A 15,118-nucleotide genomic window follows, 5' to 3' on the forward strand; every position below is an offset into this window, starting at 1 on the left:
TTTTTTTATTGTTTTTAATGGGCTCTCTTTTATGAATGATCTGAGTATCAAAATAGAAACCCACAGTTATAGCCAAAATTATAAAATGTGCTTGGTAATACTCATTTGTGGTGATTTTTAAGAAAAATAACTTAGCTTTATTCTATACATAAAGTTGGTTATTTGAAAGATTTAGTTGCATGTACAGAGTCTTGGATCAGAAATGAAGAACCCTGGGCTCATTTCTTACATAACGTCTGTGGCCAAAAGAAGCCACACATCAAACTTGCACATCAAAGTTTATCCAAATTTGATGGGAAAAAAGACACAAAAAATTTTTACTCCAAAGTGACAGAAAAGGATTTAAGCTTCTAAAATTAAACATTATAAGTTAGTACTCAGGATACTCAGGAAAGGTGAAAGCATGTTATAGGAAAAAGAACTACATGCCAATTCTCTATGAGATTCCCTGCCATTATCTCTAGGGACCCTGTGAAGAACCCCAGCATTGCTTAGTTGTTAGTCTGTTAGATACGTTTACTAATTAAGAATAGTGCGGTAGCCAACACACACTTGGCATTCACTAACAGTTTGAGAGGAATTGGGACACCATATTAATGAATCATAGAAAAAAGGAATTTGATGCGCGCGTGTGTGTGTGTGTGTGTGTGTGTGTGTGTGTAATTGAAATGAAGAAGTGTGGCCACCATTATTTAAATCCAATGTGTCATTTAAAAAATAAGGCTATTCATTCAGGAGAATTACAAGATTGAGCAATGTATACAAGACTCTGTCTGTAACAGTGCTTTGACAGGAGCAGTATCATGTCTAAGGATGCTGTGAAAAACGTGGTTCATTCAACAGTAGGTCTCAGAGATCTGTACATGATGTTATGTACACACACATGTATTTCAAACAGGATGTTTTACTCTTTTGGTATTGTAATTTAAAAAATGAATTTCTACAAAAATAATGGTTTTCTTAGGGCTTCCAAAAAGAATTGGGGAAGAGAACCAGCAGCGTACAGGCCCTGAAACGCTCCGCCCGAGAGCTCGTAGAAGGCAGCCGAGACGATTCCTCCTGGGTCAAGGTTCAGATGCAGGAATTAAGCACACGCTGGGAGACCGTGTGTGCACTTTCTGTATCGAAGCAAACACGATTGGAAGCAGCTCTGCGCCAGGTAAAAGTCATGTAAAGTATAGCTGGGTGTAGTGACAAGGCATTGAAACCTCAGCAAGAACTGGTCTTGTGAAGAACAGTGAAACTCCTCATTTCTTAACCAGGACAGTCATGGAGAAGGAGATTCTTAGGGCCTCATTGCCTTGGTCCTTCCCCCGCTTCCCGGTCCCCTCCTCCAAAATTTTAGTTACCACAGAAGGAGGCTTTCTAATCTGCACTGGCGCTTGAGTAATTTTTCAGCTTGTATGTATAATGGGCTGCCATACATCTGAAATCAGATTGTTCAAATGGTGAATTATTCTTCGTGGAGGCCATTCTGACAGATTAGATGTCTCCTTACATTTGTAAAACACAGTGCCATATGTCTGTAACTTTTTAATGGGAATAGTGCATGTAATCAATCAATTTAAATATAAAACTTTGTTTTCATGGAGAGGAAGGAGCTACTACACTAACAAGCATATTTGGGAATTTTATTTGGGGTGTGTGTGTGTCTGTGTGCACCGTTAGGCAGAGGAATTTCACTCGGTGGTACATGCCCTCCTGGAGTGGCTGGCTGAGGCAGAGCAAACCCTCCGTTTCCATGGTGTTCTCCCAGACGATGATGACGCTCTTCGGACTCTTATTGATCAACATAAAGTGAGTTACATAAATGCGAAGTAAAACTAAATGAGAAACTCCAAGTAGAGAAAATAGACTCATGATTGCAAATATCAACTGCATCAATGTTGTCCTTCCTGAGAAGTAATTAAAGGTCTGGTACATTTGAGAATTTGCCAGTGTCCACTTTGCTTGCATAAGTATGTCCCCATGCACCTATTTTCAGGTATGTGTAGCTATCTTTTTATGTTTCCTTTATAAGGAAGGTGGTTATTCTAAAATTTGTTACTCTGTTTTCTATCATTAGGAAGCACATTGATTTTTCTAGGGGGTTACTTGGCTTCTGACCCAAATTGGTCAACTTTTGCACTTTTATGTGTATTTCAAAGATGAGACTTCCTTAATGAGCAGTTTGACAGAGTTATACCATTAGAATTGTAAATTAATAATTTTGACCTTTGTAAGCAAGAAAAGAAGGTAATTTTATAACTGGTCTTCAAATTTTATTTTTAAGCCTCTTGTCAGTTGTGGTTTTAATCAAGAACCATCTTAAATTCTTTTGCGAACTCTAGTATAAATTGTAAATTTAAAAAAATGAAATAAACAGATATACTATTGAATAAATGAAGTAAAAATCTGGCCATTGAGTTTCAGATCAAGATATTTCCAATGATAATACATAGAACTTGCAAAACCCTTAAGAGAGTGGTTCAGATAGCTCTTAACAGATGTTTTTTAGCCTTTGACTCAGAAAAATCAGGAATTTGCAGTGTTTACACTCAATGTAGTATTGGTGCTCGCATTTCTGATTAACTTGATCTGTTTAACCACTGAGTAACCCCATCTTTCAAGGTTAAGTTGGAAATACATCATTAATTCCAGTGTAGCATGTGTTACATCATCTATGGAGTCTTATTTTAATTACTATGTTCTCTCAATGAAGGGTTATGTAACCTATAGCAATGAAATATTGCCTTGTCATTAATAAAAGTGATGTGACCTTGTATGATATTATCTGGAGGACTAAAATGCTACATACACCATTTAAAGTTGAAGCTAGAAATAAATAAATAAATAAATAAATAATAAAGTTGAAGCTGGAGTGTAAGAGGAGGAAAATTACGTCAAACTTGTAAATTTTTTATTCAGTTCCGTATTTTGAAAATCTAATTTGTATTGTATTACTGTTGGCTAACCAGCAGCCAGCACAGATTCCTCTAATGCACTTAGGTGTAGGTCTCAGAGTAGCCCCTTGTAGCCCAGGGTTCATTTCTAACACCCTACAGAAAGGAGCCCACTTGTGGGGTCACCATCCTCACAGTAGAACCTGGAAACCCCTAGAAACATCAAAAGGCAGATATCCAGAGCACAGGCAATGGTTTGTACAAATACAGTGGGTCTTCCAATAATGTCGTTACGTTACAACATTGATAAGATGCTGTAGGAACTTAACTCTTGTTTATATCAATTAGAGTATGGTAACACTGGTTCCGTTAAGTCATTTTGCTTTAAGTTGGAGAACCTATCGACGATGTTAAGTGAGGACTTACTGTAATTATCTTCAAATATTTTTAAATAGCATAAGCTATTTAAATAACGTGTAATTTTATAAAGGGCTTCTCCGTAATGATATTTTACAGGAACGTTATTCATTCATTTTCATTTCCTTGGCTTCCCTTCATACATTCACCAGTAGGAGAACAACAGAATGTTTTTAACTTGTTTTTTTTTTTAAGATTTTTATTGGGGAATTGGGGGAGGGGAACAGCGCTGGGAAATCTGGAGAAGGGGAGCAGACAAGTTAGAATGTTTTATTTAATTTCTCAGCCACAGGACTAGAGGCTTCTTGGCATAATTCAATTTCTGAAAATAGCGAGCTTTCCAACGTGAGCACAAACCCCTAAAGTAGCACCCAGATGAGACTGGAAGAGCACAGAACATAGAGGGGAGTTGGCAGTTCAGTCCCTAATGTGCCAGCAGGACCAGGCTCTTCTAAGTGTAAGAGGAATTGAAAGTACATGATCACATCAGCTGCCCTCTGGAAAAGTACAGCTGTTATTAACCTCTGGATTTCTCTTTCCAGTAAAGTGTATTGTTCTTTTATTTAAGAGGGTATATAGTCGGGGAAATTAAAATGCAGAGGGTGCCAAAAAATGTATACACGTTTTAAGAAAGGAAAAAACTGTATTAAAATTGTAATACTCAATATATACCGATAACAAAAGATGAATACAAGTCATGTGTACATTTTTTTGGCACCCCGGTATTTTTAGAAGTACGTCATGGTAGTTAAAAAGTAGGTCATGTTAGTGGAGTATGCCGTTAATTGAACCTTGACTCCATAGCTGTAAAAATATGTGACTAAAAGGTTAAAAATCATTTATTCAATCACAAAGACACAGGATTGAGTAAGACACAGTCTTCTGATCCTTGTGGCTCTTAACATCTAGTAGATTTGCATGAAAACAAATAATTTTAGCGCAATGCCTAAGAGGCACATGACGGAGCTGCTTCACGGAGGTTAAAAACAAAAGGTCACTAGATTTTGTAGTGAACAGCTAGCTATATTTTCAGGCGATCACCCCAGTCACATGGCATGAGTAGCATGAGTGTCTGCAGTGTTTGCAGCCTCTGGCGCCCCTTGTCAGTGTGACTAAGGAATCCTCCTTAGCGTGGGGTTTTAGATAGATTGGGGTATTTGTGGATGCTTGAAATTCAGTGGGAGGTTTGGGGAGCACGTTACCTGTTTCCCAGCAAATGTCCTCATTTTTTAACCACCCTTGCAGAGTTCTATGATCCATGTATCTATGGATACAGTTTTGATGGTAGAAAGTACAGTTATGTGTGAGACATTTATAAAAAGGTTGATTCAAAAGCCTTTCCTTGCACCTCTCGAAGCTGATTCATCCTGTTGGGGGGGAGAGCGACTCTTCCCGGCCTTTGAAAAGGACGGTTCTCACACGGGCTTGCCCGTGGTCAGGTACACTCCCTCCAGCCTTCCCGACTTCTCCAGCCACCCCGACACCTTCCCACCTGGACATTTATGCCCTCTCTGCCACACCTGCAGCCCTTTATAGCGTCTTGCCCAGCCTTCTCTCTTCCTTGGCATTTTTGTTTTGTGTGTATTCATATCATTCCTGACACAGTTAATGATATTTTAAATACCTCCTTGTCTCACTTGTTAGAAGGCTTTTTTTTAAATTTAATAATATAATTATAATATATCAAAAATCAGGAGTGTTTTTCTAATATAATTTGTGAAGCATAAGCTATTATCTTATACTTTTATTTTAAAATAACTTGTTAGGAAGTGTATTTCTATTTTTGTCCCTTACCTCCCCAGTTAGTGCATTATTTCCAGCTGTGAAGGAACCAGTTGACGTTCTTATGTACTTGTTTAACTGGCCGTCAAACGAATGTCACCAGAGTCTCGTTTTCAGTCAGTGCCAGCAGCTCATTGAAGTCTTTGTTTCTGCTGTAGGAATTCATGAAGAAACTGGAAGAAAAACGAGCCGCACTCAATAAAGCTACCAGTATGGGAGACGCCATTTTGGCCATCTGCCACCCCGATTCCATCACCACCATTAAGCACTGGATAACAATCATCCGGGCCAGGTTTGAGGAGGTCAGTGTAGTCTCAACTCATCTTTAGAGCAGCAGTAACTTTGAGAGGCGGGGTATGGAAAAGTCAACAGTTACGATGCACTTACAGCCACGGGAGCATGAGGCCTCTGCAGAGGAAGGCGTTTTTTAAAATGCCCTCCTTCTGTGTATTATCAGTCTTTGCAGTCCAATTTCCTTCAAAAAGTTAAAAGGAATTTGAATGTATGTCCCTGAAACATGAAAAGGCAAATACTTGGTTCACTGTACAGATTTTTGTCCCATTTCCACATTGTGTCTTTTGAATAATCAGGGAGTTGCATAATATTTCAGAGTCGTATATGCTTGTGGAATGAATTGCATACACAAAGTGAATTAATTCCGTGTTTAAGATTTTAGCTATTTTAATTTCTACTCTGTGCTGCATGGAGTAAGCATACTTGTTCCTTCAGCAAATGCATATTTGAACTTAAGTTAGAAAGCCAAAGGAAGCCTGGGCAGTTGACATACATCTCTAAACTTCTGACGCTGATGACCATCACAGAGGGCTCCCATATCCTCCACCAGCTGGGTCTTGGTACACCAGATGGGATCTAGAAAGACTGGAAGCGTTATGGGTCTAGCCCAGGATGATCCTAATTTACATTTAAATCCTGTGTATTTTACATCAATTAAATTATTCACTAAGATGGAATAAATTCAAAGAAATGTCTGCTTCTCCAACAGGTGCTGGCCTGGGCGAAGCAACATCAGCAGAGATTAGCAAGTGCTCTGGCTGGGCTCATTGCTAAACAGGAATTGTTGGAAGCATTGCTAGCATGGTTGCAATGGGCTGAAACTACACTGAGTGATAAGGATAAGGAAGTCATCCCTCAGGAAATTGAAGAGGTGAAAGCCCTCATTGCAGAACACCAGGTAAAATAAATATCTCCCTAACACCTGTCTTCTCAGATACTTTCTTTCTTGCACTGCTGTAGTTCTCAAAAGATTGCTTTGTGCTTATTACCTTCACTTCCTCATACACACTCCTCAGCTCTTTCCAACTGGGTTTCAAATTCTACTACTGCCTTAAAACTTTTCTGTTCATAGTTGCTGAATTTTGATGGTCTTGCCTCTTCGTTTCTTAACCTTCCCCAAGCTCATTCCTGTGGCGCTGTCACAGATTGGCTCCCGCCCTACTGCCTGCTTTGTAAATGTCAGCTCTCCTTATGTTATGTCCTCAGCTCTACTCCTTTTCATCCTGCTCTCTCTCTTGTCGATCTCACCCTTCTCTGCTTCAGTGCTCCATGTCTGCATTTTCCACTCTCTTCTGCCAAACATCTCCCATGATGACCATCAGGACTTCAAACAGATATCTGTATCATCTTGCTCCAAAAAATGACTTCTCCTGTATAGTCTACCTGTTTAAAACTCTGAAATTATGGGTTTATTTCTCATTTATTTGTTTGCTTGTTAGTTTCATATACATTCACAAAGAGAAACATTGTATTAGCTTAGTTGGTTAAGCTGTTAACATGGCTATTACATTTAATAAAAGTATAAGATATCAATGTCTGTAAGGCCCCTGCAATGTCTCAGGCCATGTTCTCTGTGATCAGGGGTCTTAAAGTGATCAGAATTCTCCATTGTGACAAATGTTCCAGAAATGTCTCACTTCACTTTTACCTGCGTCCTCCTTTCCCCATCACTTTCACCACAGCCTCTGCTGTTGCCACATATTCTAGATACAAGGATACCTAGTCAGTGATAATTATAAGCCTAAGGAAACGAGATAAGAAATGGTAAGATATTCAGGCCTTTTAAATATACCCTTTAACATGAATTATTTTTACCCTCCTTAGCATATGCATTGACAGAAATATTTAAAATAGATCCACGTTTAATGTGGATACTTTTTGTCACTGTACTTCAAAACCTTCTTAAATATTTCAAATGTGTAGGTGAGATGTGCCACAGAAGAGTCCTTGGGACCACCTCAGTTAATGAGCTCCTTTGCAGACAAATGCTCACTTTAAGACCCTTCAGGAAGAGCTTGGATGCTTGATCCTGGTTGGTACACGGTGCAGGTTTTGTTATTCAAACACAGCCTCTCCCCTGTGGGGTCTTCAAACTAAAACAAATTACTTTTGTAATGCTGTAATTACTTACCAGCCATATAACATTTAGTGTTCTTTAGAAATGAGTAAATACTATGTTATGATGCTTTAGATGTTTTTTCCCCTAAAGATAAAACATGATGGCATATTGTTTTTTCAGTAATTGGGTTGTTGGAAAAGTCATGATGCATTTTTGCAATGAAATACATAGAAAAAATACATAGAAAAAGTCATGACTTTTCTGACAACCCAATAACAGGGTCCTTTTATCCTTTTGTATTTAGTTCATTTCTAAAAGTGGTTTTCTCTGCTATACTTGGATTTAATTGATATCATTTCTTTCATTTCAGAGCTTCATGGAGGAAATGACCAGAAAACAACCTGATGTGGATAAAGTCACCAAGACCTACAAGAGGAGAACAGCTGATCCTCCCTCGTTACAGTCCCATATTCCAGTCTTGGATAAGGGACGAGCAGGAAGTAAGCAGTGACCACTTTCTTTAAAATGAACATAGCTAAGCAAGGAAGCTGGTTTTCTTTTATTGTGATTTACCATACAAAACTTCAGAGCAATCGGTGATTCCGACATGAGCACTCTTTCATAAAAGGTTTTCTTGAAAGAAAATGTGGGTTCAAGTTCTGTAGCAATTTATTTAAAAATAAAGAGATACATCCAGGTCTCTATATATCATTTCATTTGCTTGAAGTGTATCTTTCAGATTAGCTAGAAGAAACTGAAAAATTGGCAACAAGAACAGAAATCATCAGCCCTTTTGAATGGTCTCATTTTGCATCTATTATATAAACAACCTCAAAGTGGAATGGAACAGAAATGACCATGACCTGGATAAAGATTATGACTAACTGTTCATTTGTGACCAGCAATCTGATAGGTTTTGCCCATGTTCATATGACTTCAGGCTCTCTTTACTTCTCCGGCTGCCTTGACGCAGTAAAGTGACATTAAAAACAATAGCTTGGAGAAGGTTTAAAAGAAGCTCAGTTTATATCATACATTTTATATATTTCTGAATGATGCCTTAATAAAAAAAAATTGGTTTCAGATCTATTGTGGTTAATATGTTGCAGAAAGTGGCAAGGAAACAAAGTGGTTAAGAATGCTAGGGACAGACTCCTTAGCTGTCCCCACCAACTGGGAAATGTAACCTTGGAGGGGTTACTTAAACTCTCTCTGAGCTTCAGTTTTCTCATCTGTAAAAGGAGATGATTAGAACCTCATTGGGCTGTGGTGAGGATTAAATCAGTTCATGTGTATTAAGTGCTTCGCATACTTTCTGGAATATAGTTAAATGCTCAATAAATATTAGCCACTGATGTGTTTATACATGTAAAACCCTAGATTTAGGAATTCTAGGCAAGTCCTAGCTTGGACAGCGACTTCCTGTATGACCTTAGGCCAATGATTTTTCTAGGCCACATTTAACTGTTTAGTTCACTGAGGAAAATGTATTGAGATAATTGTTCTGGGAAGTTACAGAAACTTGTGAAAAATAGCCAGACAGAGGGAAAAAAACATTAGTAAGGTAGGAAATTGGGGTGTGAGTATGCATAGGAAACACCCAATCTCAGTGGATAATGGACTTGGATGAAAGCTGGGATCCTACACACACTTCCATGTTTGATTGGAATTGTAGAGTCTCTTGCTCTGATTAAACAATTGCCCAGTGTCTCTTGGCCTCACCTGCGCTCCTTTCGGCCTTATTTTCTAAGAAGGGCAGCTAGGTTTATATAACTGATTCTAAGCTACATCTCACTGCCCTTGGAGATTTCTTTTATCATTCCTTAACAGAGAGGAAGATCACAACATACTTTGTGGTCACTGACGTGGCATGGATTGGAAGCTGGAAACCGATTTAAACATAAATTTATTGAGAGAGCTTTCCAGCATTTAAATGCCCCTGCCAAGATATATTTCTCTAATTTACATGAAGAGTAGGTGACCCTTAATAAGTAAAACGAATTTGTACCTTGACATTCTGCATCCCCTAAGTAGGATGTTTCTGTGGATAATACCCAGTAATTAAGTTGACCCGGTCTTAGCTAGGAACAACAATGGCCAAGCCTTATCGTGTTTCAGAGTTCTGGACACTGCCATCCTAACTCAAGTTATATTTCAACAGGAAAACGCTTCCCAGCATCAAGCCTATATCCCTCTGGATCACAGACACAAATCGAAACCAAGAATCCCAGGGTCAACTTATTGGTGAGCAAATGGCAGCAAGTCTGGCTCCTCGCGTTGGAAAGGAGGAGGAAGTTGAATGACGCCTTGGACAGACTGGAAGAGGTGGGGAAACTCATGTATATTCAGCACCGTATCATCATTCACCATGACACAGGGCCCAAATTCTTGATTTTTCAACTTCCCTGATCATAGATAAGCAAACTCTGGCTATTTGAGTGCATATTTTATTTCTAAAGTTAATACCACGAGTATGTACATTTTGTGTGTGGAGGGTATGTGTGAAGGGGGGGAACCTGATATATGGGACTTGGATTTAGGGAATCAGTAAAGTAGGAAACGAATACATTTTAACGTAATCGGAAGCCGGCTCAAGAGAAGATCTAGCTTGACATATGTTTCCTTGGTGGTATTAACTGGCAAATATAGCCATTTACAATTCAGATATTTTCATTATATGTATTGTATGATCTGAGATTTAGAGTTTCAGGTTCTGAAATTGGGGAGTTTTGAGAAGTCCAGGGGAGTTAGAACAGCAAATAGCAGAGAGTGAGGGGTTATGTAAGTGCTGTTGAGCTGGGCCTGCTAGCCGGTGAACGTAGGACTTACTAGTGTGTTACACTGCGGCACACCACAACTTTTGTGACTTTGGCACTCTCAGAAATTTTCACTTTGACTTTTTGAGAGTGTTATTCATTTCCTCTATTTGTAAAGGAAAACCAGTGACAGCAATGAAATAAAACTTGACAGGGAAAAATGTTTCTGACGAGTCCCCTTTGCAAGATCATACCTTTCTTTGAAGTGGGAAAGCTATGTGTATTATCTAGAGAATCATTCAAAATAACATCATTCATATAGTATAAGATACAACTTGAGCACAACATTCACTCAAGCAAAACACCATCTGCACTTTTCAGCTGAGGGAATTTGCTAACTTCGATTTTGATATCTGGCGCAAAAAATACATGCGATGGATGAATCACAAGAAATCTCGGGTGATGGACTTCTTCAGGAGAATTGATAAAGATCAGGATGGGAAAATAACTCGACAAGAATTTATCGACGGGATTCTTTCCTCAAGTAAGTCCCAAGAGAAGTGACTGAAACTGATGTAATTTTTTAAAGAAAATAAGCACAGTGTAAAATTGTGGGGGCAGTACGCTTGTGTTCCTAATAAAGCATCGCGTTTAAACTGGGCTATAAAGTCACCAAACAAAAAAAGTGTCCTTGGTAAAATGTATAGCTTTGGAGTCAGGTGCACTTAACTGATTGTGTAACCATAGCTTCCTTCACACGACTGAAGCTGTAGCCTCAGTATAATAAAGTTAGTAGCATTTGATTCTAAATTATTTGTGTTGCCTGGCATATAATGGGAAATCAATAAATGCAAATCAGTCTCTTTTTCATTCTAATTCACGTTCTGATCTAACATTGTCATTAGTAGGAAATTAGAACTCTACAATATAAACATCTTCTTGTTTGATGGTTCAGTCATGTGTGTATGTGATATCTCTGGTATGTGTTACTGGAAATCATTCTTAAAATATATTTCATATAAATTATTTCTTAAATAAAGTGGTAGTTGAACCATGTGACATTTACTAAGATTAAACAGTTTTCAGCCTAAAAACCCAGCAATTTCAAATGATTCAACCCAGCAGTAACTAAAGATAAATTTAGGTCACATAATAGTGGAATAATTTATGATGTAAATCAGTTTTTTAAAAAGGACTTTAATATATTTGCTGACCCTGATAATTTAACCAGCCACATTAAGATTAAAATGCACAGTCGAGAATGCCTTGAGGCAGAATTCACAAGTTACGCTATTTACTTTTTTGTTAAAGACTTAATCTTTTTGTAAAATTTTATCATAAGTAGCAGGCCTTATAAACTTTCATTGGGAATATTTTATGGCTTATTCTGAGAGTATCTTAATTATCACTTATATGTGGAATCTAACTAAAAAGTGAAACTCACAGAAATAGTATAAAAATGGTTTGCCAGGGGCGGGAGGTGGTGGGGACAGGAAGAGGTTGGTAAAACGGTACAGACTTTCCGCTGTAAGATGAATAAGGTCTGAGGATCGAATGCGTAACATGGTGACTGGAGTCGAAAACGCTCTATTGTACAATTGGAATTTGCTAAGAGAGTGGAACTTAAGTGTCCTCACCAAAAACAAAAAGATAAATATGTGAGGCGATAGATGTGTTAATTAACTAAATGGGAGGAATCCTTTCCCAATGTATGCTTATATCAAATCATTGCAATGTACACTTTAAATAGCTTACAATTTTGTCAGTTATACCTCAGTAATGCTGCTTACTATTGTTTTGAAAATTTTAGAGTTCCCAACCAGCCGCCTGGAGATGAGTGCAGTTGCAGACATCTTTGACAGAGACGGTGATGGGTATATTGATTACTATGAATTTGTAGCCGCCCTTCACCCAAATAAAGATGCATATAAACCTATCACTGATGCTGACAAAATCGAAGATGAGGTACTCATTATCTTTCCACCCCCTACAACAATAATACTGTAGTATGTTCTGCCCAGATAGCATGCACAATTCATGCAGCCACTTTATTGATCTCCACGTTTAGTAGTTGTGTCAAGGTTTAAAGGCTTCACTATGTAATATTAACATTAAAGTGGATATCTCATTGTTTTTGGCAGGTGACAAGGCAGGTAGCTAAGTGTAAATGTGCAAAACGATTCCAAGTTGAACAGATTGGAGATAACAAATACAGGGTAAGTTTTCAAAATAACCTTGGAGTTCTTTAAAGGATAAAAATGTACAATCTGTATATAATTTGATCTGCGTTGTTTCCCAGGAATGCTAAATATTTACTTTTACTTCAGATCAAAATTTAATGGCATATGAATTTCTAATTCCTGTCATTTTAAATTGCATAAAAATAGCCTGCATTTTGTATATAATGACATATCTTTGACATGTACAACATGTACATTACTTTTAAGGAAAAAGTATTCACAGGAAAACACATCTCATATTTACTGTGCTTCATATTACTTTGTAATATAATTTTTTATGATTAGAGGTAAGTTTTCATATTTCCAATAACAAAGCTATGCCAAGTCAGAACCATGAAGTTAAAAATGGTGACTCATTTTTATAAATATGAAAAGGAGGCAATGTTTTTCGCTTGTGCGGTGACTTTTTCCCTTTTATTCAGTATTCAAAATCTCAATAACTTGGTTCACCTTCTTCAAAACAATTACTTGAAGACCAGTGTGACTTCATCACTCTTTCTCTTTTTTTCTCTTTTTTGGAAAATCTCTTATACGTAGTAGCTAGACCGGAAATGTGCTGCGTTTCCCTAATACAGTATATTACTTACAAATGAAACGTTCATTCCTATTTGTATATTTCCACATTTAAAATTATTCATCTAAGTATTTGAATTTTTAACTCACATTTGAAACAAAGATTTTTTTAAAAAATTAGTATAGAAAAATGTTTTGAATATCAGGTTTGAAATTGGAAACCTGCACATCTCTAAACTAGATACTATATCTAGAAGCCAGGAGTGTGAGTGTGAGTGTGTGTGTGTGTGTGTGTGTGTGTGTGTTCTAGAGCCATATGGAAAGTTTTCTGTTGAACTAATTATATCTTTCTTCCATTTTTCATTTTTTTTTTTATCAGTTCTTCCTGGGAAATCAGGTATAAACCAGTGGAATGTATTCTCAAGTTCCCAATGATTTTTTTTTAAACTTTAATTCATAGTCATTACAGCTTGCCAATGGCCAATCTTTCCCATGCTGCCCCCCTAGCTACTACATTGTTGGTTGGCGTGGTGTTTCTGTAAACGCTATTAAGGGTCCTTGATCCAGGATTCCTTTTTGCCTTGTGTCTCAAATGAGGAGATTACTTTTAAGCAAACCAGATAATGAATTGTAGCGTGGCTGGTAGCCATGTTACAAATACAATTTTCAGTCCCCATTTTTTATAATACTATTCGTATATATTTTATGCAAGTACTCACTGGAACACACATCTCTATATAGCCTCATTGGTGTTTGAACACTGAGAACGAATGGGATACGGTAGCTAGACAAGGATCAGCATTGGGCAGTGACATGGAAAGACAGAGCAGTGAGCCGTCTCCATGGCACTCAGCCACACGTGATGTGCTCTCTCCAAAGCAGCTATTACTGTCCATTTGTTCTAAATCATTGATTTAGGGCAGTACATCCTCTGAGTGTAAATTTTAACCCTGGAGGTTTTGAATGGTTACTCCTTTTGAGGAAATGAATGTATCTCTTGTAACTTATACGGAATCTTGAAGTCTGTCTTTGTGCCATTTTGACCTCACATTTAAGTGACTATAAACTGTTCGGTGAAACTGCACCATGATCAGAGTTTTAGAACTAAAGACAAGAGAAACTGTGTTTTGATTTAAACAAGGAGAAGAGTTTTTTACTGTTTGCTTTTGGAAAGAACTGTGCTATTCATAGTACCTGACTATATCATATTAGATATTACTCTGCCACTGTTTTTAAGCCCATATTACATCTTAAGCTTCAGATTACTATGATTCCCCATTTATTGCAAGCACATAATTTATTTCAAATAGAAATTTCAGTTACTTTGAATAGTGGTTTTTAAATCTTCCACTAGTTATCATACATAATTACTTTTCCATCCTTATTTTCTGAGTTAGCAATTGGGATAACACCTTTTATTTGTGGAGAGAATGTAACACTCAGCCTCAAAAGGTTTTCTTCACTGAAAGCACAAAGAACAACATCAGTCTAATTTTTCTTGTCACACAGTTTGGATCTTGGGGAAATTCTGAAGACAATGTTAGTTGTCTCGAGAATGCCTTCTTAAAATAAAATTTAAAGTCATTCATATTTGTTAGAATCGAAGTTTCATCTGTATAAAGCACTTTATTTAGTTCCTTAAAAATTTTATTTTGAACACAATCTTGGACCAAAAGTGTCTGGTCTAATTATCTGGTTCCTTAAGGGTAATTTTCTTTAAACCCCTTCCTTTCCCTTTGCTTATTAGCAGCACCAAATTTTTTTCTAACAAAGTAAATATATATTTTGATTTTTACATTTTGATTACATTTCAGGAACAGGTTCAATTATAGGAAAGTTTAAATCTCAAGGCTTAAAGGTGGACCTAGAAATAGCAATGTAAAAAGGTTTGATGTAAAATGCATGAGTTCCTGCTGGAACTAATTTTATAGGTCCTTCTGAGTTTCAGGGTCTTGAATGGTTGGCTTTGTTTTAGGTTTTGCTTCCTGAAACTCAGTGGTAAAGCTTATTGAAAAGTAGCAGATTGTTTCTACTTAAAGTTTTCTGTTTATCCATCATGAGCCCAGACAAATAGTCAGTCACAATTGTATTTTACCTGCTTTAAAAAAGAAGCTATTTATGTTTAATTGACTGTTCATTTTGCTATGGTATCTGCTGGGTTGGCAACCGTGAAAT

The 15,118-nt window shown here is 37.3% G+C and overlaps 1 protein-coding gene across 1 annotated transcript in view; it reads left to right on the forward strand.

The window, feature by feature from the left end:
* The window catches only part of LOC109376043 (dystonin-like), a gene marked incomplete at its 5' end in the record, with an annotated part of 28,423 nt that overhangs the window by 4,289 nt on the left and 9,016 nt on the right, over positions 1–15,118 (forward strand). Inside the window, 10 exons of the mRNA XM_019631706.1 lie at positions 965–1,159; positions 1,669–1,797; positions 5,240–5,383; positions 6,085–6,273; positions 7,805–7,934; positions 9,596–9,759; positions 10,572–10,734; positions 12,001–12,155; positions 12,332–12,406; positions 13,323–13,340. Coding sequence (XP_019487251.1) covers positions 965–1,159; positions 1,669–1,797; positions 5,240–5,383; positions 6,085–6,273; positions 7,805–7,934; positions 9,596–9,759; positions 10,572–10,734; positions 12,001–12,155; positions 12,332–12,406; positions 13,323–13,340 — 1,362 coding nt within the window. The remainder of the gene's footprint in view (positions 1–964; positions 1,160–1,668; positions 1,798–5,239; positions 5,384–6,084; positions 6,274–7,804; positions 7,935–9,595; positions 9,760–10,571; positions 10,735–12,000; positions 12,156–12,331; positions 12,407–13,322; positions 13,341–15,118) is intronic.

The sequence above is a fragment of the Hipposideros armiger genome, unplaced genomic scaffold (genome assembly GCF_001890085.2).
Source record: "Hipposideros armiger isolate ML-2016 unplaced genomic scaffold, ASM189008v1 scaffold_1040, whole genome shotgun sequence".
Lineage (NCBI taxonomy): Eukaryota > Metazoa > Chordata > Mammalia > Chiroptera > Hipposideridae > Hipposideros > Hipposideros armiger.